Below are 21875 nucleotides of genomic sequence, written 5' to 3'. Positions count from 1 at the left end.
ATAAAAAATATTTTTTTTAATAAATATCTTTTTAAAAATTTAAATATGCGTGATATTATTTTAAATTTATATTTATTTTTATATTTTTATAAAATACTGTTTTTCACAAATCATTCTAATATAATGATTTTTTTATTAATAAAAAACCACATTTATTTTAATTAAAAAAATAAAATAAAATTTTGAAATTATTTTTTTATCACAATTATTTTTTTTACATATTTATTCATTAAAAATATTTTAAACAAAATATTAATTTTAAAAAGATATTCATATGACATCTAAGGCCATGTTCATGCAAAAAAAAAAAAAAAAAAAATCCACAATGAATAAAATACACTCCTGATTCGCTAAATAATAAATTTAGTTAGCGACAAATAGTCCCATAACCATTAAAGAGAGAGAAAGGGGGCGATCGAGGGGGATTGGATTCTTGGAAGGGATGGAGGTCCGGAATGTGGACAACGCCTCCGCCGCGCTGCCCTCTCCGGCGCCGTCTTCGAAGCAACCCAAGGCGCCGCCCAATCCTGTCGACACCACTTCGGTGTCCCGGAGGTTCGGATCGCGCCACTTTTCATTCTTCGATCTTTCTTGCTTTTTGGATGTCTCCTCTCTCTTTCTTGGGTTCTGATCCGATTTTTGACTGGCTCTCTTCTTTCTTGCAGGCTCCAGAAGGAGTTGATGTCTCTCATGGTGTGTTCCGCTTCTTGCCCTTCCCCTAATTTTCTATTATTTTTATCTTTTCGGATTGAAAAAGAAGAATATTGGAGGTTTTTCATCTCCTTCTTGCGATGAGCAACAAATATGTTCGGAAGATATTATGGCTGTTTTCTCTGAAATTTTTCCTAGGCTTAGGTTTCTCGATTATAATAGCATTCTCTGGCGGTCCATGGATTACTTGTTTGAGATGAGTTTGGGATATCGCTCTTTCGAGCATCCCAACTTGGGGAAAATCGGATTTCTCTTTTCTACCTTTCTTTTATAGATGGGATCGTCTTTACTAGGGTGTTTGAAATTTGAGTTGAAATGGGGTTCTTTTATTTTGGTAGGGTTAATTGTCACATCGTAAGGTTGATCAGATCATTATGGAAATTAATTGTGAAGTTTCAGACTCCAGCTATCTGCTGGAGGGAAGATTCTGATTTTATTTTTTTTAATTCTTCTGTTTTCTTTATCTCTTTATGATTTCTGGTGTTCTACACAATTGTTTCTCTCTTATAATTTAAGCTGGCTAACAATGTGCCACGTATTAAAGGATGATTAAAGTTGCATTACATCCTTTCCTTGAATTCTCTACTTAACTATTAAGTTACCCATCTCAAAAACCTGTCAGCTCTCATATAAGTAAAGCACTGATTGTTGTAGGATTTTTCTAAATTATATGATTGCCACCCATGGGCTACTTGATTTGGAAATATATTATAGAAATTTTGGGACGTAGTACTGGGAGAGACTTAAATGACATAAATCTTCCTCCCTCCTTTCCCTTCACTTTCTCTGGTCAAAAAAGGCTTAGAGTGGCCTCCCAATCCTCACGAGAATGCTAAAGAGGGAAGCTAGCATGGACCCCACTTTTTTTTTAGAAAAATTGTTGTGCGGGCTGGCCTTGGTATTGGCAGAACCGAGCTTGGTACCAGTTGTACATGTCTGTTTTTACCGGGACAACTGATTCAGGACTGGTACCATCTGAGACATGCTTTGGTACTTGTCAGTACCAGCCAGTTTCAAATGGAATGGCCAGAATGGTAGGGTATCAGTGATACTATCCCATTTCATCAGTATTTGAATCCATGGAGACAACAATCTCCTTCATAATAGGGATTGAAGGTATATCACTTCTTTTGGGAGTTATTCTGATGAAAGGGCTTATTAATCCAATTAAGCATGGAATGTATATGATAATTACCCATGTTTCATTTACTTATGCCCTGTAAAAATGGAGATTGTAGATCTATTGTAAATGCTGAAGCTTCTTCAGTGGAATTTCTAATCAAGAGATTCTAAAGCCTGATTTTGTTAGAGCTTGTTGCTTCTTGAAGGAACAATTCAAGAATGGATAAAGCCATCCTAAATCTGTTGAAAGGTGACCATCCTTGATATGAAGAGGCATATTGAGTTAATCTGTTCTCTAATCTCTTGTCTCTATTGGTTGGGTTGTTTCAAAGTCCCTTTGTCTCCTATGGAAGAAATTGAAAAGCTGTTTTAGAACTATTCTGTCAAAAGATTGAGTGGAGAACATGAATTAAATTTAATTGGGAGGTCTACTGTTTGCAAACCATGGAACAAGTCTTTAAAGTATCATAAAATGGAAGAGACCTACTTACTGTGGGCACTTCTGAGGAATTGTTGCTGCCAAAGATCCCTCTTGGATACAATCAGACAGGGAGGGTTATGTAGGCGTTAAAAATTTTTGAGTTCAGGCTAGTAATGCTGTGACTATCCTCTTAAGATCTATCCTCGAAATTAAATGCAGAGTAGTGCATCGGATATGGGGTGGAAATTAGAAGCCTAATAAATTAAATTCTTGATGAGACCTACATGGCTACGTAAAGGAATTATTTTGGATTGCTTGAATGTCGACCCTATCTGTCTTTGTTAATATTCATTTTCTAATCCCTAAGTTTGTTTGCAGACTGATGGCATTCCCATCAAGATCTTACCAAACAGTGAGCAACTATGAGTAAACTTCCCCTTGACAGGTTTGAAGAGGTTAATATTTAATTCTCTGGGATTATCATCTGACAGAGTGAAGTTGAAATTTTGGATCACACTTTTATGTTTCTGCATCATCTTGTATAAAATTTTGGTGGTTGTCAACCTGAAACTACGTATACAACACTTGCCGATCGATAGCTTTAGGCATGAACCACTCTTCATTAGTGCTTCTACGTAAAACTACATCTCCCCTCTTGGGCAGATTTTCTCAACCAAATGTTGCAAGAAAGAAATTACAAAACCTTTATGGGACTGATGTTTCCATTCTGTCCAGTGCTCAAATCATCCATAAGCAATGCTGATATGATGGAGAAAATTAAAAAAATGAAAAAGAAAATTGCAGTAGAAAAGTACAGACATTCTTTTAAACTGACATGTGCTACTTAATTTCATCTGATCATTCTGTCAAAAATTTCCATTTTAGCTTAGATATGGTTGTGCTGTAAAGAGAAAGAATCTTCCTCCCAAACCTTATTTCCATGGAAGAGAGATTCTGAGTAGATTGGACTTTTGGTGGACAATCAAGCACATGCGGAGGGGGGCTAACAAGTTTCCAGACTATATAATGGCTTTGAATTAGATGAAGATAGAAGTAAATTTCCATGTATTCATTATTTCCCTTGTGCTACTAATTTTAATTCACGGGGGACCAATTGCTACTAATTTTAGTTGATGAGGGACCAATGGCTACTAATTTTAATTGATGAGGGACCAATGGCTACTAATTTTAATTGATGAGGGACCAATAGTACTGCATGTGTGAGATGAGTTATCAGTTGTTCAATTTTACTGGAAGGGTCCTTGCAAAACCCCCTTGTGAGAAAAAAAAAAGAATGTGAAACAGTTGATAAAATTTCTGTTAAGAGAGAGAGATTCTTTGTGCTAAATAATCATAAATATCCTTATCGTGCAGTGGGGATGGAAGTGGTGTACTGAGTACTGACCTAGGTAGAGAAGACTCACTTATTAGGAGCAGATGATGATTGAAGTTTTACAAATCTGACCCCAAATAGATGTGACGATATTTGTTGATTAAGGTTAAGGTTTCCTCACTTTATTCTCTCTCTTCCCTTGGCAGAACCATGTTGCATTGTTACCTCTCATAAATAAGATTATGCAGTAACAAATTGCTGTTGTTTGGGTAAATATTTTGAACTAGAAAGTCTTTTGTGTGGATGCATACGCTGCTGTCTACTAATTCATTTGCAAATCATTTGATATGTGTATTTCCTTTACCTGCAGTTGGATTACTGGTTGTTTCTTTTCCTTCGTCCTTTCTTATTTCTCTGTGTATCACAGATGAGTGGAGATGTTGGAGTATCAGCCTTTCCTGAAGGCGAAAACATCTTCTCTTGGGTTGGTACTATTGAAGGAGGCAAAGGAACTCCATATGAAGGTTTATCCTACAAGCTTTCGTTGCGCTTTCCATATGACTACCCTTTTAAGCCTCCCCAGGTTAAGTTTGAGACTCCATGCTTCCATCCAAACGTCGATCATTATGGCAATATTTGTTTAGACATCCTCCAGGTACTTCGCAGCCTGATCGATTAAAGGGTAGGCACTAGGCTGTTTAATTTTATTTACTATATTAGAACTGATGCAGCCTTCTGTATTTTACCGGTACAATCTCTGTATTGTGCCCTAGGATATGTGGTCTTCAGCATATGATTGCAGAACAATCTTGTTGTCCATTCAGAGCTTGTTAGGAGGTTGGCTCTTTCTGTAGCATGTTATGGGTTGTAAGTTTCATATTCAGCCAGTTGCATCTCAAGCTTAATTGTGACTGATTTGATGCAGAACCCAATAATGAAAGTCCTCTCAATAGCTATGCTGCAACACTGTGGAGCAACCAAGAAGGTGCAATTTTCTATCTTTATTAATTTCCACTTGTTTATTTTATGCATCTTCAAGTTTGGTATTATTTTTAATACAAGTAAATTGCACCGGTGGTGTGCTGTTGTGTTTGGTCTGGGAGAAGTTGCTATTGGACACTGAGGATTTTTTCCCTTTTGACACGTCCATTATTTGGTTACCTTCTAGAGTTGACTCAGCTTGTCTCCTAGAAGGCAGCGGTCATCATGACCCAAAGCTCCTTTTTATTTGGCTGGTTTGGCTAAATGCACCCCTGATAGTTCTCTGGTTTGATGCTTGCAATTGGAAGTTTATAACCTATAGATTGATTCCAAGCATCATCAGTTTGCACTATATTCTCCTTGAACTTCATGGACTACGACCAATTTCAACGCCGGCATTTTTGGCACTTGCTTCCTAAGGCCTTTGGTTCATGTATCCTAAATATGATGGTTTTGTTGGCCTTGCAGATTACAGAAAAATGGTTCACAAGCATTACATGGATGCTGCTGAAGCATTAGAAAGTTGAGTTGCATACTTTCTTCAAAAATGCTTAATGAAGACTGCATAAAATTGAGCATTGTGTTTGGAAGATGAGCTCTATGACAATCTTCTGGCAGGGACACTGTATACATGTATTTCTCTCTGTAAAGTTTAGAAGCCTCATTTTGTGTATAGCCAAGCAGGGAAACTGGACGCCTCTCTCCTTATCCTTGAGTCAGATAATGTACAACTCAGGGGAAAAAGCAAGATGATGGTATTGGTTATTAGCTATATTGCAGCATTTATGATCGAACGTATTCTTGTGAAGATGTACATATTCTTGTTAGATTCTTCTAGTGTGCATCTTTGTATAATTGTAGTAGGTCGTCTTTTGTTAAAATTTCAGACAAACAGCATCAAGCAAAATTATGCATTGCATCCATGAATAACACATTTGTCTTTGCTTGCACATTTTTTTTCTGAATTTGAAATCAGTCTATCCTGTTTTCATTTACTGAAAATTTCATGCCGTGTCCTGTATCTGTCTGCTCGTAAAAGCTAAAAAACTGGGTTTCTTTCCTCCTGCATCTGAATTATACCTCAAGAATGAGCAGAATATACCAGTATGGAGCAAATGTTTAAAAGCCAGGACTCTGTCCAGGTGAGCTAGTATATTGACCTAAAACAGTAAATCTTGGTCATACTATGAAGCCAACAAAGTCCATCCTCATGGTAGCTTCCACCACCAGTTGATCAAGCCAACACTACTAATGCCATAGTTGTCAAACATGAAGATCCTGCGCGCACATCTGCAGCGGAAAGTTCTGGCGACATCAAAGGACAAGCATTGCTAGATTCTGCAGTCGGTTGAGGCGAATTGAGACCGACCTCAACACCGGATTCTGCAGTCAAACAGCTGCAATTTAATTATTAGAAACTAAATGCAGGTGAAACATGTTGTCACTCGAGTATTCTTCATTTGTTCATCCATTCGTCTATCTACTTATTTATTTTGTCAGCACGTTTTCGCACAATATACAAGTTATCAGTTCTTATTATATTGAAAGAGGTATTAGTTAACATCATCGCAAATAGTATTATTTCCGTTGGGTAATTTGGCATCTAGAGGTAGCTACATTGAGCTTCTGGATTGGCTGGATGCCCAGACTTGTCCACGCATGGTCCGTGATGTTGTGCGCATGAATTATCTTTCCTCTTTTATCAAACTCACACCATACAATCTATTTGAAGGCCTCTCAAAGCATGCCCATGTCACCCAAACTCTATAACTAATCAAAATAGTTGGTCAAATAAAACTATAAAACTCGTAAACCGGAAAACTCTGGTAAATCCTGCTTTAACAATTTCACCATATTTATTATCGTGTTAATGGATGAGCTCTGCTATTTCCTGCTCACATCTTCCACAATTTTGCTGCGTTCGTTCCATCAGCAACTTCTGCTTCACCCCACAATGATAAAATGTGATCACCATTCGTATTTCTAACTTTGCTGACCAGCAAGCTTTAATAGCTTTGCATGAATATTGATGGCAAAAACACTATCATGAAAAATAGCAAACTAAGAAGAAGGGACAGACCAACAGAGAGAGAGAGAGGTAGAATAAGAGGCAGGCATCCACCTCACTGTTTTGCTGCCCTGCTAAGCAAGCTAATGCAGAATCTCACTAGGCTTTGGCGCTGAAGTATCACTCCACCCCCACCACAAAAGTCCAAAACCCATGCAAACAGGAGTAAAAGGAGAAAAGAGGATAGCAAGAATCGAAACAAAAGCCATATCCGGATCCTGCTTCCCTCCCTGTGGTGGTCATGGTGCTGATCGATGTTGGTAGTGGTGATGGTGCTAGTGATCGTGATGGTGGTCTTGATGATGGCGAGCAGTGGTGGTGGATGCCATGGCGACAGCCGCTGGTGGTGGTCAAGATGATGGCCGATGGTGGTGGGTGACAACCGGTGGTGGTATTCATAATGATATTGGTGATGATAGCAGTCGCGATGGTGGTGATTGTGATGTCAGTGGTGGTAGTACTGGTGGCGGCGGTGGCCATACTAACTCTGGTGGTGGCGGCGGCTGTGGTAATTGTGTTGATGGCAAGATAGTGGTGGTGATTGTGTGGTGGTCGGTATGGAGTATGATGGTGCTTGTGGTGGTGGACGATTTTGGCTCGCTTGAACAAAGGAATGAGAGATCTATGGGATCAGAAAATATTTCTGGGAACTTTAAATCACCCAAACTGCAAAAAGTATGGATTATTGGAGTAAAATTTTTCTAGAGTAATAGCATGATGCGCCAGTTTATTACTAGAGATTTTTCAATTCTCTTAAGTTGTTTCAGGATGCCAGAGTTCCCTCCTGTTTGGTGTCCCTACTATTACTGTTTTGCTTCTTATTGTTTTTCTCCCAAACAGTGGGCTTCCATGGTGGTCTGCCAAGACAAAATGGTGGCGCCCTCCTGCCCTTCCAACACGAGCAATCCTTCTGACAACTATACAACCACAAAGAATCACAAATCTTTACACTAAATCTTAAGCCCAAGCAAAGTCCTGAAGAGCCTTCCTAACAGTTGAAGACAACTACTACTCATAGCCTGGCACCAACTGATCAATCGATTTTCTTGTAGTTGATAAAATCATGGAAAATGATTGTGCTTGATACAGATCATAAAAAACTGAGTATCTGTGCGTGTCCAAGGCAATATGTATCTTTCAGCATGGAGGGCAAGAAACAAGAAGGAAATAAGCTGAAACAATCCTTTGCAGAAAAGTATTTTCACTAATTAATTAATCTTTTTGCATTAGGGTAGAAGGCAAGTCTTGATCCAACGGTAAGGTTGGTTGGTTACTTCACTACGACCTATATATCAACCTATATATCACGGGTTTGAAAAATAAAAACAACTTCTTTGCATATGCAAGAATAAGATTGGATTCTCTCCAGATTCCACATTCAATACAATTCTTTTTTACATTTAGTTAAATGCCCTGGTGTAACTGATATCAGAAAGAATTAGATTAAAGAGGGAAATGCTGCAAAGAGGTGGCTTCTTACCAGAAAAGTGTACAAAATTCACCGTCTCGATATCAAACCTCAAACCAGTACCATCTTATAATTGTGTGTCAGCGGACCCACTATGAGACTGGTTCGGTATACCAATATTCGATACATCCTCTATACCATATATCTGTTCGATATCGATACAGTACGATACAGTTGACATGCACCAATGCCGACTAGTACAGCAAACCATACAGACCATTGGTTATATATATATGCACGTCGACGACCAGATTAAACAGGAAATGCAGCATGTAGTGCTCTGCAAACAAGCAAGCATGCAATGAAGGTTTAACGCGTGCCATCTAAGTTGGTACCTGAAGACAATATATATGCAATCTACAAAGATTAGGCCTTAATAAAAACTGATAGCTGGAATCCTTTCTTTTTTTATTTTTTTTGCTGATTAAGGAGGCAGCAAAGCTACCACCAACTGATAGCTAGAATCAATCCACAATATTCAGAAGATTTGCATCAGTTCTGCTATGATCAATATACATCATGTACACAATCCATGGCATACAAGTAGTCTAACTGAGAAGCATGCAGCATAATATAGCCTAAGCTGTTTCTTTTTTGAAAAAAAAAATGATAATTGCAACAACAGAGGAAGATGGGATTTGATTATCTTACACAATCAGATTTGGGCAATCTACAAAAGCCTATCCTATCAGTAAAATGTCCGGAAAATTGTACAGTTGGTGAAGTCATTGGACATTTCATTGATATCGGCGACTTTGGGTTCCAACTACTGTGATAACCAAAAGAATGATTCTTACATCCTATCAAATAAAAGCAACGGCGTTTGAATTTTTTATCTGGGCAATGATTTTAGATGCTTCATCAAGCTTGTTCGCTCTCTCATAGATGCCAGCCGCCACGAGATGCAACTCCTTCTTGTCAATGTCCGGGTCATCGCGGAGCCTCTCAAGCAATGCCTCCAACCCCTTGAAATCTCTCCGTCCCCCCAAGAGGCTGAGCATCTGGAAGTGCACCCTATCCGTGAAAACACACCCTTCTTCCTGCATCTCCTGATAGAGGGCGGCGGCCCTGTCGAATTCCTGAAGCTTTCCATAAGCATTTAGGATGATGGCGATCATCTCCGAGTCCGGGAAGTAACCCTGCCCTCTCATTTTCTCGAACACCTCTATGACATTCTTGTGCTTCCGGTTCCTCGAGAACAAATCCATCATGGACCGGAACACCGATATGTCCTTCACCTCCCCCGCACCTACCGCCTGTCGGAATACCCACGCCGCCTCCTCCACCCGACCAGCACTGGCGAGAATCTTGATTGCGGTACCTTTAGGAATGTTTTCGGGGTGTTTGAGGTCGTGAAGCAAACGCTTGGCGTGCCCCACGAGGCCGGCCCTCTCGTACACCGCGATCATGGTCTGGTAGAGCACTGGGTCGATTTCGACGCCGGAGCTCCTCAGCTTCTGGAAGAGCTTCGCGGCGCGGAAGAGCTTCCCGGCGCGTCCCCAGATGGAGATGATGGTGGAGTAGGTGATGGCGTTGGGGTGGATTCCTTTCCGCTGCATCTCCTGCACCAAGTTGCCGGCTTTCTCGTGCTCGAGGGACTTGCCGTAGATTCGGATCATGGTGTTGTAGGTGACCACGTTCTGCTCGATCTCCTTGCGCTGCATGAGGCGGAAGAGGTGGATGGCCTCGCCGAAGAGCTCAGCGTCGCCGTAGACCCGGAGCATGGTGTTGTAGGAGACGACGCTGGGGGGAAGGCCGAGGCGGCCCATGCTCCAGAAGAGGCGGTCGGCCTCGCGGGCCATGTCGAGCTGGCCGTAGGCGTCGAGCATGACGTTGCAGGTGGTGAGGTCCAGGGGCGATCGGCGGGCGCGCATGTCGCTGAAGAGGGAGAGGGCCTCGAGATAGCGGCGGCGGCGGACGAGGGCGGCGAGGAGGGTGGAGTAGGAGACGGCGTCCGGGGCGACCCCGGCGGCGGGCATTTCGTCGAACAGGAGGCGGCGGGCGTCGCGGAGGAGGCCGGCGGAGGCGAAGGCGGCGAGGGCGGAGTTGAAGGCGATCAGATCGGGGGGGACGCGGGCGCGGCGTAGGCGGGAGAAGAGGGAGAGGGCCTTGGAGTGGTCGCCGAGCTTGCGGGCGAGGTCGATGAGGGTGGTAAGGAGGGGTAGGTCGGGGGAGACGCCGTCGGCGTCGAGGAGGGGAAGGAGGGAGAGGGCGGCGTCGAGGTGGCCGGCCTGGCCGAGGGCGGAGACGAGGGTGGAGTAGGTGACGGCGTCGGGGGAGAGGGAGAGGGAGAGGCGCATCTCGTGGAGGAGGCCGAGGGCGAGGGTGAATTGGCGGGCGCGAAGGGCATTGCGGAGGACGACGTTGAAGGCGAAGATGGAAGGCGGGTAGGAGGCGACATCGAGCATCCAGTCGAGGAGGGCGAGGGAGCGGCGCCAGTCGGGTTCGCGGGAGAGGAGGGAGACCATGAAGCGAGGGGAGAGCTGGTGGCGGCCGTCGGGGGTGCCAAGATAAGGAGACATCACGGCGTGGAGCTCTTCGGGGGTGGTGGTCTGGCTCAGAGCCAAGAGCAGCGCGTCCATGTCGACGCTCCGGTCCACATAATGCTGGTTCCGTGGAGTTCTCCTCCATACGTCTCTGCCGCCACCACGACCGCCGCCTGTGGAGGAGAGAATGGGATGGGTGGAAGCGGCGACGATGGAGTTCCAGGTGAGGGTTGGTTTAACTGGGCGCGACGAAGGGTGACAAGGAGAGGAGAGGAAGGAGGTAGGTTGGGGAAGGAGAATAGCCGTTGCCTTGTCCGGCATCCGGGAAGTATGCTCTTTGGAATGCTGCTGAGCTTCTTCTGGCGGCCGTCTTCTCCCTTTTCCCTTACCAACTTCCGATGGCTTTTCGCGTTGTACTCTGATCCTTTGTGATTCGTAAATACACTGAAATGCAATCCGATTGATCTCCGCTTATTCAGCCTTATTCGTCACACAATTTTTATCAGGAGACGAGGTAAAAAATATCTTTTAGGATATGACTAAATCCAGGTGGGAATTGTCGATGAACTGATGAACGTTGAAATATCTATGAGCCAACTTATCAAATTCTTATAATAAATTTTTATTATAATAATAAATTTTAAAATATTATTTCAAACAAGATTTATTATTTCAGTACCACAATATCGATATGATATAATACGAAATTTTATTTTTTTATACCAAGCATCGATCAGCCATCCGTACCGAATACCGATAACCAATACAGTATAATACACTCCGTACCATTCGGTTCGAAACGGTACGATATGCCAAAGTTTTAAGTTTATTTTTACCATATTTGCTGATTATCTACCTATCCTGTTCATTTTAGTTTTTTTTTTCCTTTCAAAACTTCCATCTAAGCAAATAAAAGGTAACATTTCTATCCTCCACGCATCTTAAAATGTATCAACTGCCGTATTGGAGTTCAGAAACAAAAAGCTTTCCACCGGCAACTCAGCATCAATCACCAGCTCTCGAGCCAAGTATAATACATACTGGATTAATTGCAACAAGGATAACACTCGGGCCCAAAAAAGGACAAGGATGTAGCTCACTAATCAACTCACCGGCTGAAAACTTGGAGCCGAACAGCATTTCCAGCCCCAAAAATTGCACGCATGAAACTTGAACTCGACTATATACAGAACATAATTTTTTGATATTTACATGCCTGGTTACATGTATGAATCGATTCACTCGGTATAATTTTTTTCTATTTTTTATAAAGAAATTCACTCAGTAAGTTTGTGATGCAGAAATAGCAAACAAACAACGGTGACTGAACCTGTAGATGGTGAGAATGCCTTCGCATTACGGCGGAGATCCAAACAAGGTGGTGCGGCGTTCGCCATTTTTTTTTTTTACCAACAATTAGGGGCAGCAATGAAACTTCTGATGCAGCTTTACTTATATGAAAAGGAGAGCCATGGATGTCGCAATGCTTGTCTTGCTGTGGGCCGCCTCCTAGGATTTATTTGGAGCAAATATGAAAGGAAATCGAGAAATTTTGTATCTGAAACTTGCAAATGATGTGCCAATGTGGACTTCTCAGGTATTAAATACTCTACCTGATCTGTTTCCTGAGGATATACACAGAAAAAAAATAAAATAGTTATTTTTCAATAGTCTAATATATTTTCAAAACTTTTAACACCATAACACTTGATGGCACGTTATAATCATTCAACCCTTTTCTTTCTTTTAATACAAGATTTGGATATACACTGTGATCGCCCAAGTAACCAGCAAGTGCAAAGGCAGATATGATATCATTCAGATGGAATCAAATCTTGCTAGACATTTTAAGGAAAACCAGAATACAGGGTAACTATGTCATAATTCAACATACTTCCCCATGGCACTACATTGATCCTGTCGATTATTCTTAATGTAATAAAGATTATATCAGACTCCTTACATAATAATTCGTCCCAATTATTCCCAAGATTTCTTCTTTCTTTTTATGTGATATATTACAGCACAAATGGCTTAAATTCACTATATGGCTCCAAGTTTGCAAGTTGAAAAGGAAATTATCTAGAAATCATATGATATATGGCTATTGATGGGACAATTTTTATAATAAATCCAGTAAATTTTCTACAAAATATTATTAAGTTGTCAATCATGCACATTACTTCTACTAGCTATTCTTCCTTCAAGAAGGACTTGCATTGAAGTAACAAGAAGGATTTAAGAAACTAGCCAATGAGAAGACTAACGCAGGGATAAACAAGATCCACTAAAAAGTGCCCTAAATAGACGGATCGAGGATTCTTATTTTCTTAGTTCACCTTTTCAATGCAATTATATAAAGGACATCCTAGCGCACGAAGTTCCCGCCACCAGGGGGTCTAAGGAAGATCAGGTGTACGCAGCCTTAGCCCCACATACAGTGAGGCTAATTCCATATATTGAATTTGTGATACCTAGATCATAATGAAGCAATCTTATTATTGCACTAAGATCTTTTCCATGCAATTAGATGTTGCACAAAATTCATCTAACCATGCTCATTACCAACATATGTACCTTTCAACAGGTTGCATGTATTCCTTTTCTTTTGAGTTACTTTGAACTGATCCTCTTCTCTGAAAAATGGAGTTCTAGTTCAAACTAATAGACGTCTATGAACCAAAATCCCGAATTAGTGAATCCCTTGGAGAGCATCCGTATGTCATAGGTAATAGGAGGTGATTAGTATCCACAATTTGGGTCTCATCTGCATGTGCTAATACTATCTTAGAGTCTAAGAACCTTTAATTACGGGAGGTTCAAATTAGCATTGGCACTTCATTGAACGCAATCAAGCTCACCATAACATGTTGCAGTGAATAACGCAGCACTGGCCATAGGAAAAGATACTCTCGGTTCAAAAGGAGTTTGTTCATCGTGGATAGAAACAAAACACTAGTCCTAAGTGAAACATAGATATAATGTATGATTCTGGTGGCATATTTCAATGTGACATGTAAGAATATTCTGTTTGCCATTTTGAAATTACTAGGTAGCTATAGTAAAAAGAGTTTCTAGATACAAAGACGTACAGACACTGAGTAAACAAAATTATAATAACAAGCCTTATATCATATATTTGAGCTTGGAAAGATTAACCAAATGATAAAATAAATTCTTGTCATCTTTCAATGTGACTTATCTAAGAATATTCTTTTTTCCATTTTAAAAATACTAGGTAGCTATAGTAAAGAGAGTTTTCTACGTACAAGAACATATAAACATTGAGAAGACAAAATTATAACCAACAAGCCTTATATCATAAATTTGAGATTGGAAAGATTAACTAAAGGATCAAAAGAATTCTTGTTGTCTTTCTATGCAACTTATGTAAGAATATTCTATTTTCCATTTTAGAATTACTAGGTAGCTATAGAAAAGAAGGTTTCTATATACAAGAACATATTAACATTGAGAAAACAAAATTATAACAGACAAGCCTTATATCATATATCTGAGTTTGGAAAGGTTAACAAAACAACCAAATGAATTCTTGTTTAAGTTTAGGAGTAAATGACTAGACAGGCTTTATATTGAACTTAAGAATGAGAAATGTGAGACAAACCTCATTTCTGTGATAAATATCATAATCATCTGTGAAGTACTTGTGTGTTTCCTGGCCCATTACAAGCATCTCCATGTCAATTGGACCAAGAATCCCAATCATGCGAGCCAGCATCATGACCACTGAATCATTTGGAAACAGCACCTGTCATGGCAGCAGACCTTATAACTCGTAATCAGCTAGCACGTAAAGAAATTTTGAAAAATTCTCATAGATTATAGAAAATAATATATACATACGTACGTACGTGCATACGAACGTACATTCATACATATCTACACATGCTTAATAGATAAAACTTGTTTTTAAGCTGATACATTAAGAAAAGCTATTGAAGGGGGAAAACATATGGATGAGTTAAATACAACATATATGATTGAATAAAGCTGTAAACGAGTTTATACTAGCAGTTGCCAATCCTAACAACTTGTTGGTTGACGATCTCTTAACCATATCCTGAGCATGTTAAGTGAATTTGTTTCGTGAACTTACAAATCTTTGCACCGATAAGGATAAGCTTCCAGGGAAAAGGGGACAACTGGTAATAAGAAGGATAATGCCTTTAAGTCACTTGTCAGAATGTGACGAATGGATGGGCCACAAAAGCTACAACAGAGAAACCCTACAGCTTCTTCCGCTGAAACATTAATCCTGACCTGCTATATTGTTATAATTCTCAAGCTTCTTTGCAGTTAAAAATTTCTGGCAACATAATGGTGTTATACATAGTAATATTCGTTGGTATTATGTAGACTTGGCATGGGCCACCTGGGAACTCATTTTCAGCCCATCAGGCCGGGCCAGACCGATATTTTAAGAACCTATCAATTTTCAGGCCAGGCATAGGCTTACTCAAAAATAGCCCTGGCAAACCCAGGTTGGTCAGACATTTAACACCAATAATATTAATCTATGTTATATAACGATAGAAAGGTCAGATATAAATGATAACGACATAAAGAATTCACCAATACTATTATGTTGAGCAATGGAGTGAAGCTTTTAACAAAGTCAATGACACTCTTGATTGAAGTCACGAGCAACTAATCAATCTACGGTGTAGTTCAGAAGGTCATCACAGAGACACTTGACACTGTAGACCAATTTGTAGTTGATCCGAACTTCTCTAGTAGGAAGCAATACAAAATCCCAAGTTTCCCTGTTGAAGATCTTGAAGCTGTCATAAGACTATTTTTCAAAGAAAAGGATGTAACTTTCAATCATGTGATCAATTTTATATGCTGCTGTAAAAAGATAATTCCATTTTCTGAATGGCATTGTCAATCGAAGCAGTTACAAGAAAAGGATGAAAAGAACTCTTTTGCCAAAGTGATTATTCCAATCAAGTATGATACCTGATGTTTACATATATATGACATCGTTACCAATATCCAATACAACAGCATGTCTCTATAAATTTAAGAAATGAAAAATCAAGTTGAACTTACATCACCAGTGTAGAGCTCAGCCAGGATGCAACCAAGAGACCAGACATCAATCTTCTGATCATAAGGTAGACCAAGAATAACTTCAGGAGCTCTATAAGAACGAGATTGGACATACAGGCACAGGTTGTCCGTCAGAAAGCAACTGCTTCCAAGATCAATAAGCTTAATTTCACATCTGCTGTAGCTTTTAATAAGGATATTCTCAGGCTTTAGATCACAATGAATTATCCTCAAATGATGCAGGTACTCTAGAGCCCCTAAACATTGTCGAGCTATAGTCTGAGAGAAAAGAGAAAATTCAATATAAGTTGTTAATCATTTAGCATTTGGTCTTCCTATCAACAATGAATAATAGGTAAGTAAAATATATGATTTCAAGAATCTTTTGTAGGAATAGAAAACCAGATGTGGCATTACAAGAAAATTAAAGATCTGCATTAGCCAATGAAATGATTCTAACAAAATAAAGAATGAACCAGATGATTCAAGACACAGTTAACAGAAAGAAAGCGTTTCTAAGTTACACTACAACTTGATGCCTTTGTGATAAAGCTTTAGTTTGTTTTGACTTGTGGAATGGTCAGCATAAAGATTATCATAAATTTCTTTACACAAGTACAGAGAACCATTCTTTCACCCACTTTATTTGTTATGCTGATCAAAGGGGGCATTTCCAATTATGGCACGCTATCAGATGTGTTAGTTTTATTTGTAATTGGGTGAGGGCAATGGTAGTCTTATGGGTATCCAAGTACACAAAATTCTAGCATGAGTCCCCTAATGACTCAAAACACTTGTCGGACCTTTTTTATTAAAAAATAGCAAGACATACCTGTAGTCTGGGCAATGTGAAATACACCTCCCCACCAGTTTCCAGATTATATTTCTGAAGTTCATATAGATTTGCTCGTAGTAATTCAGTAACGATGAAAAGATGTTCCTGTAGGATTTTTCTGAGGTCAGAATTTCACAATAATCAACAAATCAGAATTTAGAAGATGCATTTGTTAATCCTATAAGCAATTTAATTAGAAAGGATAGATTTATGTAAATACCAAGAAAACACCAGGTACACTAGTTAATACAAGAAAAAAAACACATCTAATCATGAAATTCAGCAGAAAATCCTAACAGTAAAATGACCTAACTAAAAATATATAAAGAGCAGATATTAACTAAATGCATAGGGATTTCAAAAAGCTAGTGAAAAGAACATTGCTTCTCAACCACCAAATTAAAAATCAATCTGAAAAACAGGATATATAGATTCAGCATCAAAATGCTGAAATTACCTCCATCATCATTATCTACAATGCTTATGGAATCCATAATATTCTTACGATTTTGTATGTTTTCCTACTTAGTACCACCAACTGATTGCTCGCATTAGCGCCCTGTTATTAGCAGCTGTTCATATACCCTTTCTGTAGGGCTTATATGAAGCTTTTATGACATACAATGTTTTACAAAATTACACAGAAAGAGAAGAGCAAAGCATTGCTTGAGAGGGATAAGATGAAGGCAGTTGAGCTTGATTTTTTTCACTTCTTTTATGAGCAATTCTTGGTCTTACTGATGTTGATTACAGAGTATAGCGAGATACAGAATGTTTATTATTGGGATGACTTCTGAGCTATGGTCTAATGAGTTTCTTTCCATTTAATAACAGGAGTCGGGTGTAGTAATTGCATCAAGAACCATATGCCAGTTAGCTTATTGAATGTGTTAAATACACATTTTCCATAATGCCAGCTATGTGCCGTAAGAGCTCATTTAAGAAACTAGACGAAAGATAGGGATTTCATTGGAAGCTAAAATTTTAACTTTGATACCTTGCTGCTTTGTGGCCCATGAGTGCAACCAAGTAAGATATTGGAGAAAGATCTCGGCTATCCAAGTAGATATTGGAGAAAGATCTCAGCTATGCTTGATGTTGATTGCAGAAAGCATCATGATAAAGTGAACAAGAAATGCCTAAGATTCGTCACAGAAGTGCCTTTAGACAAACACATAATTCACTGAGATTTATATTTAGTAGGAATCATGAATTAAAATCAGTTGGTTTCATAAGGGCTTCTGTTGATTTTAAGGGGTTAGAATAGAGCTAAAGTGACTCTCCTTGCGCTTAACATTCTACCATGATTCTAGAAAATATAAGATGTACCTCAATGTGAACAAGGATACCCTCTTAGTTCTTTTTTTTTATACAGAGAGATGTTGAGAGGGCAGCCCTTTCTAGCTACTCACAACATAAAAATGCTGGCTGATCTTCTGAGGGGTAGAATGAGCTTTTGGTTGATTTAAAATCATTTTGGGTTGTTTCAATTAGATCATCAATCTTCAAGTGGATTTAAGAAAGAGCCTGTTAATAAGCTTATGCATGAAGCATCCAATAAGGTTGGAACAAATAGGATGGGGATGTATAATAAATACTTTATCCATGTACCTTGGTTCTCCTTTTGAGGTTAGAGTTCGCAACTATATGATTCATACAGAATGATAGAGGACTTTGATACGACTCTTTTTGTCGGAAAACAGCCAATTCCTCTCTTTAGGGGGAGAATACTATCCTTGATCTGATCTTTATAGGCCAATCTCCCAATTATTTTCACATATATGTTCACTACAAAAGTACATAAGAAAAAATATTTTATACACACAGTTGTTCATAAGTAGGAAAAGTATCCATGATTAGCATCAATTAGACAAAAGAACTTCAATTTGTACTGAACAAAGAGATGGGCATGAGATATCCCAGTACAGATGGGGAAAAAACTACTGTTTGAACATTATGCAAGAGATGACCTATATCTTGAAATGATACCACATACCTGATGATAGAAGTAGTCATAGAGGCGCAATATATGGTGCTCATCACCAGGGTCATGTTTATTCACAAATTTGAGGAGCTTGATCTCATCCAAACTTTGATCAAAGAAATCCTTATCATTTTTTATTATTTTAAGACACACATCAATTCCCATATGAAGATCACGTGCCTGGACTACCTTGCTGAATGCAGCTGAACCAAGATATTCAGTGACATAATATCTGCCTGCTATAACTGAGTTCAAAACAATTGGCAGATCTTTGTTTTCTTCAAAACCCGTCCTGTAATTGATTGCCTAACATGTGAGCACAGGATATCTTTATGCATTAATCAAATTGTATAGAAATTCTGACAGAAAATTTTGGTTCTTATACCTGTTTTTCCGATGTATGATTCTCAACTCAAATATTTCAAATTCATCCTCATTAGAATTATACAGCTGAAGCTCATCACTGGTGTCATGGTCCTCTCCTTCAACCCCCACAGCTCTAGAATCCTGAAATCCTCTGTCAAGTGTTTCAGACTCTCCTAATTCATAGGCATCATCTACATCATTCTCATAAGCTCTCTCGGGAAAAGGTTGTAACCAGTGATCTCTTTTTAGCACCTCCTCATTACTTATGGTATTTACGATAGGTACTTCACCACAGTCATTTGAATCCCCACAGCTTTTTCTCTCATATCCAGAATCACCATCTGCACTCACATGAAAAAAAGATTTCAAGAAGGGCAAGAAAAGAAAACCCAGCACCAAATCAACGATGAATATAATGAAACAGAAGTATACATATTCTTGAAATTACCATGGAATGGAAGAAATGTAGGAGCTAAGGCATCAAAGCTGAACAAGATTTCAGAAAATGTACCATGATGAACATATAATAACATTTAAGGGTAGTCAAATTGCAAATAAAGTACCATTCTCATTAGAATGTGGTTAAGTTAGAATTCTATTTAGTTTCAGTGTCCAATTAACAAGGAATCAACGTAACAACCAGACAAAATTGTCATTTACAATATTTCATCAATCATGATTATGATTTATGAAGAGGCTCAACTGCAAATTCTATCAACTCATTAATGATGTTCGGGTAGACTGGACCCAAGTAAAAATTCACCCCTGCCAAAAATAAAGCAAACACTCCACAAGTAACTACTAATCAAAGAGACAAAGCAAATGCTCACTTGTTTGAGTACTCCTAGCACCTCCTGCATATGAGTTAAGCATCTGCAATTCCTTCTCCACTAATCCAAACTCCAAACTTTTCTTCCTCTCTACTCCACTGGCATCATGAAGCAAATCCCCTTCTGAAAAAGCATCCTTGGTCCTCTCATCGACCCGCTTCAACTGAAATCTATCTTCTTCCCTGCATTCATCCAGTCTCTCTGTATGGTCATCCAATATCCGATATCGCCCATATATCGTCGAACTCGAGTTTCCAACCCCCTTCATGGGGCTGCCATCATTCCGCTCCCTTAATCCACTGCAGCAATCGCAAAGAGGAGAAGAACATATATAAATCTCAGAACAACCCTCGCAACTAACACCAACGCCATCTCCATGCTTATCTCCCGCACCAAAATCAAATCTTTCTCGTTCCCCAAATCTCTCCTCAGCGTCTATAGACATTATAAACTTATCCTCGCTTCGGCATGCATCAGGGCTCGGGCTCATCTTTACGAAGTACGGATCATTGAGATAGGCCCCATACTGGTCATCATCCCAGAAGGGATCGTTGAATAAATTCGACTCCACATACTCTCGCGCAGTCCCAAACTCCCTCTCCGATGACGAGTCCGATGATTGAGCCCCACCCGGGGACCAAAGCCCATAAGGATTCAACAATTCTGTCCAAGAAAAAACATAAGATTGGCAATGAGATCAAGAATTAAAGATCAAATAAAGTCGTCTTGTGATAAATCGAGAAGAAAACAAGAAAGTAGTCGGCAGAGAGAAGAAAACAAGAAAGTAGTCGGCAGAGAGAAGAAGGGCTTCGAATCCCTCCTACCGGAAGGGGACAAGCCGGGGCTGAGGAAGGCGTCGGAGGAGCAGGAGCTGGGGGCCGAGCTCGCCGGAAGGGCACCGCCCTCTCCTGCGCGACCTCCGGGGGTGATCCTGAGAGGCGGCAGGAGGCCGAGGCCGAGGCCGAGGGCGTCGGCGTCGGCGGCGGCGGCGCCGGAGAGGGAGCGGACGTCATCGCGGAGGGCTGCGGCGGCGTGGGCGAACCCATGCGCCGTCAAGAACTCCATGACGTCCTCGACTCGCGTGGCGGCCATGGGCGGAGCGACTCAAACGGAGGGAGACGGAGGGAGACGAAGCGGAGGACGGGATCCCATCGGGGCCGCATGCTTTGAAGGAACGAGCGGGATCCGATTCTCCGTGGGGGCGGGGGACGGAGCAGCGCTTCACCAACCCTGTGGGTTAGAAAAGGAACTGGGGAGAGTGGGTGGGGCCCCTGGCTGATGGTGGCGTGAGGGGAGAAAGGGAGAGGGAATGGAGTGACACGTGGTGAGGTCTGGTTTCGTCGAATCTTTTTGTTGGGTGGGGGGTCAAAGCGGTGGGTAGCGGAAAGACGTGTCCCCTACCCCGTGTCTCTTTTCTTCCTTCTCCCCCGCAGCTTTAAACGGAACCTTTTGGGGTGCGGTCACCGCCCGTGGGGGCGGGACTGTTTTAACTTACTCTTAAACAAGATTTTGTCAAAAAAAAAAAAAAAAGAAGTTCGCCCCCGAGGGCGGTGGTGGCCAAAGCATTATTGCATGCAGAGGAGTTCATTAGTACTGCTGAATTTCACCTACCAAGTTGGCCAGGGATATCTGGGCCCTCTTTCTGCTCTGTAGCGTACAGATATATCTCCGTATCTTTGGTACCCCCACCTCTGGCTTTTTGAAGATGAACTTTGATGGCAGTATGGTCGATGACGGGTATTGCAGAGGCGCAGATTTTGTCATCAGAAATCATGACTCTAAGCTAGTGGCGGCGGGGGGTCATCGGATCTTCGATTCCTCGGTGGTATGTGCAGAGCTCAGAGCTGCCTGGAAAAGTATCTCTTATGCCCGACGGAGTTTAGAAGCGGACCGGCTTATTCTAGAGAGCGAATCGGCGACAGTCATTGATTGGATTCGGGGTCAAGGTCGTGCAGCCGAGAGTAGGCCGCTACTACTTAACATTCGTAGACTACTGCAGGAATGTAATGCCCATCATGCCACACATATCTTCGGAGAGACGAATGCTGCTGCTGATTGGGTTGCTTCCTATGCGACGCATTATTCTTGAGGTCTTGCCTGGAGAGAGCATGAGACAGTGCTGAGTTCCTTTTCTGCTTTCTTGTTTTCAGATTTTGTTAGCCGTATTCACATTCGTAGAGTGTGAGCTGCCGATGTG

At 40.6% G+C, this 21875-nt stretch overlaps 3 protein-coding genes across 6 annotated transcripts; 1 reads left to right on the top strand and 2 right to left on the bottom strand.

The window, feature by feature from the left end:
* Window positions 1–386: 386 nt before the first annotated feature.
* LOC103718125 (probable ubiquitin-conjugating enzyme E2 C) lies at window positions 387–5521 on the top strand. Its single transcript, XM_008806800.3, has 6 exons — window positions 387–555; window positions 666–693; window positions 4015–4242; window positions 4361–4424; window positions 4513–4572; window positions 5037–5521. Exons 1-6 carry the CDS (start codon window positions 443–445, stop codon window positions 5093–5095), a joined length of 552 nt encoding a protein of 183 aa, XP_008805022.1. The 5' UTR covers window positions 387–442; the 3' UTR covers window positions 5096–5521.
* A 3132-nt stretch (window positions 5522–8653) lies between these two features.
* On the bottom strand, window positions 8654–11166 carry LOC103718124 (pentatricopeptide repeat-containing protein At5g39980, chloroplastic). Its single transcript, XM_008806799.3, has one exon. The coding sequence runs from the start codon at window positions 10909–10911 to the stop codon at window positions 8908–8910; it is 2004 nt and encodes a 667-aa protein (XP_008805021.2). The 5' UTR covers window positions 10912–11166; the 3' UTR covers window positions 8654–8907.
* Window positions 11167–11621: 455 nt separating this feature from the next.
* Window positions 11622–20902, bottom strand: LOC103718123 (dual specificity tyrosine-phosphorylation-regulated kinase 4-like). Of its 4 annotated transcripts, none has more exons than XR_001880026.3 (8): window positions 20503–20902; window positions 19679–20341; window positions 18868–19189; window positions 18495–18774; window positions 16496–16603; window positions 15664–15942; window positions 14216–14376; window positions 11622–12215 (listed from the first exon to the last, which is right to left on the bottom strand). XR_001880026.3 is itself a non-coding variant. In XM_008806798.3 (8 exons), the coding sequence occupies exons 1-8, from the start codon at window positions 20768–20770 to the stop codon at window positions 12039–12041; spliced, it is 2241 nt and encodes a 746-aa protein (XP_008805020.2). In that variant the 5' UTR covers window positions 20771–20901; the 3' UTR covers window positions 11661–12038. The 4 variants fall into 4 exon arrangements, 3 of the variants coding, with proteins under 3 accessions (XP_008805020.2, XP_026664658.1, XP_026664659.1); XM_008806798.3 differs by having other exon boundaries at window positions 11661–12215; window positions 14216–14359; window positions 20503–20901; XM_026808857.2 differs by lacking the exons at window positions 18495–18774; window positions 18868–19189; window positions 19679–20341; window positions 20503–20902 and adding an exon at window positions 18110–18273 and having other exon boundaries at window positions 11661–12215; window positions 14216–14359.
* Window positions 20903–21875: the final 973 nt, after the last annotated feature.

This window comes from Phoenix dactylifera, chromosome 12 (genome assembly GCF_009389715.1).
Source record: "Phoenix dactylifera cultivar Barhee BC4 chromosome 12, palm_55x_up_171113_PBpolish2nd_filt_p, whole genome shotgun sequence".
Taxonomy (NCBI): Eukaryota; Viridiplantae; Streptophyta; class Magnoliopsida; order Arecales; family Arecaceae; genus Phoenix; species Phoenix dactylifera.
The sequence above is the reverse complement of the archived record's forward strand: the minus strand, read 5'-3'. Positions and strand labels throughout refer to the sequence as shown.

What these genes read in the sequence shown, in the direction of transcription:
- LOC103718125 (XM_008806800.3), top strand. Translation starts at nt 443, where the DNA reads ATGGAGGTCCGGAATGTGGACAACGCCTCCGCCGCGCTGCCCTCTCCG. An exon ending in AGGAGTTGATGTCTCTCATG is followed by an intron (nt 694 to 4,014) that starts GTGTGTTCCGCT and finishes TGTGTATCACAG; the next exon opens with ATGAGTGGAGATGTTGGAGT. An exon ending in TTTGTTTAGACATCCTCCAG is followed by an intron (nt 4,243 to 4,360) that starts GTACTTCGCAGC and finishes ATTGTGCCCTAG; the next exon opens with GATATGTGGTCTTCAGCATA.
- LOC103718124 (XM_008806799.3), bottom strand. Translation starts at nt 10,911, where the DNA reads ATGCCGGACAAGGCAACGGCTATTCTCCTTCCCCAACCTACCTCCTTC.
- LOC103718123 (XM_008806798.3), bottom strand. Translation starts at nt 20,770, where the DNA reads ATGGCCGCCACGCGAGTCGAGGACGTCATGGAGTTCTTGACGGCGCAT. An exon ending in CCCCGGCTTGTCCCCTTCCG is followed by an intron (nt 20,342 to 20,502) that starts GTAGGAGGGATT and finishes TTTCTTGGACAG; the next exon opens with AATTGTTGAATCCTTATGGG. An exon ending in CTGAGCTCTACACTGGTGAT is followed by an intron (nt 14,360 to 15,663) that starts GTAAGTTCAACT and finishes CTGCCATGACAG; the next exon opens with GTGCTGTTTCCAAATGATTC.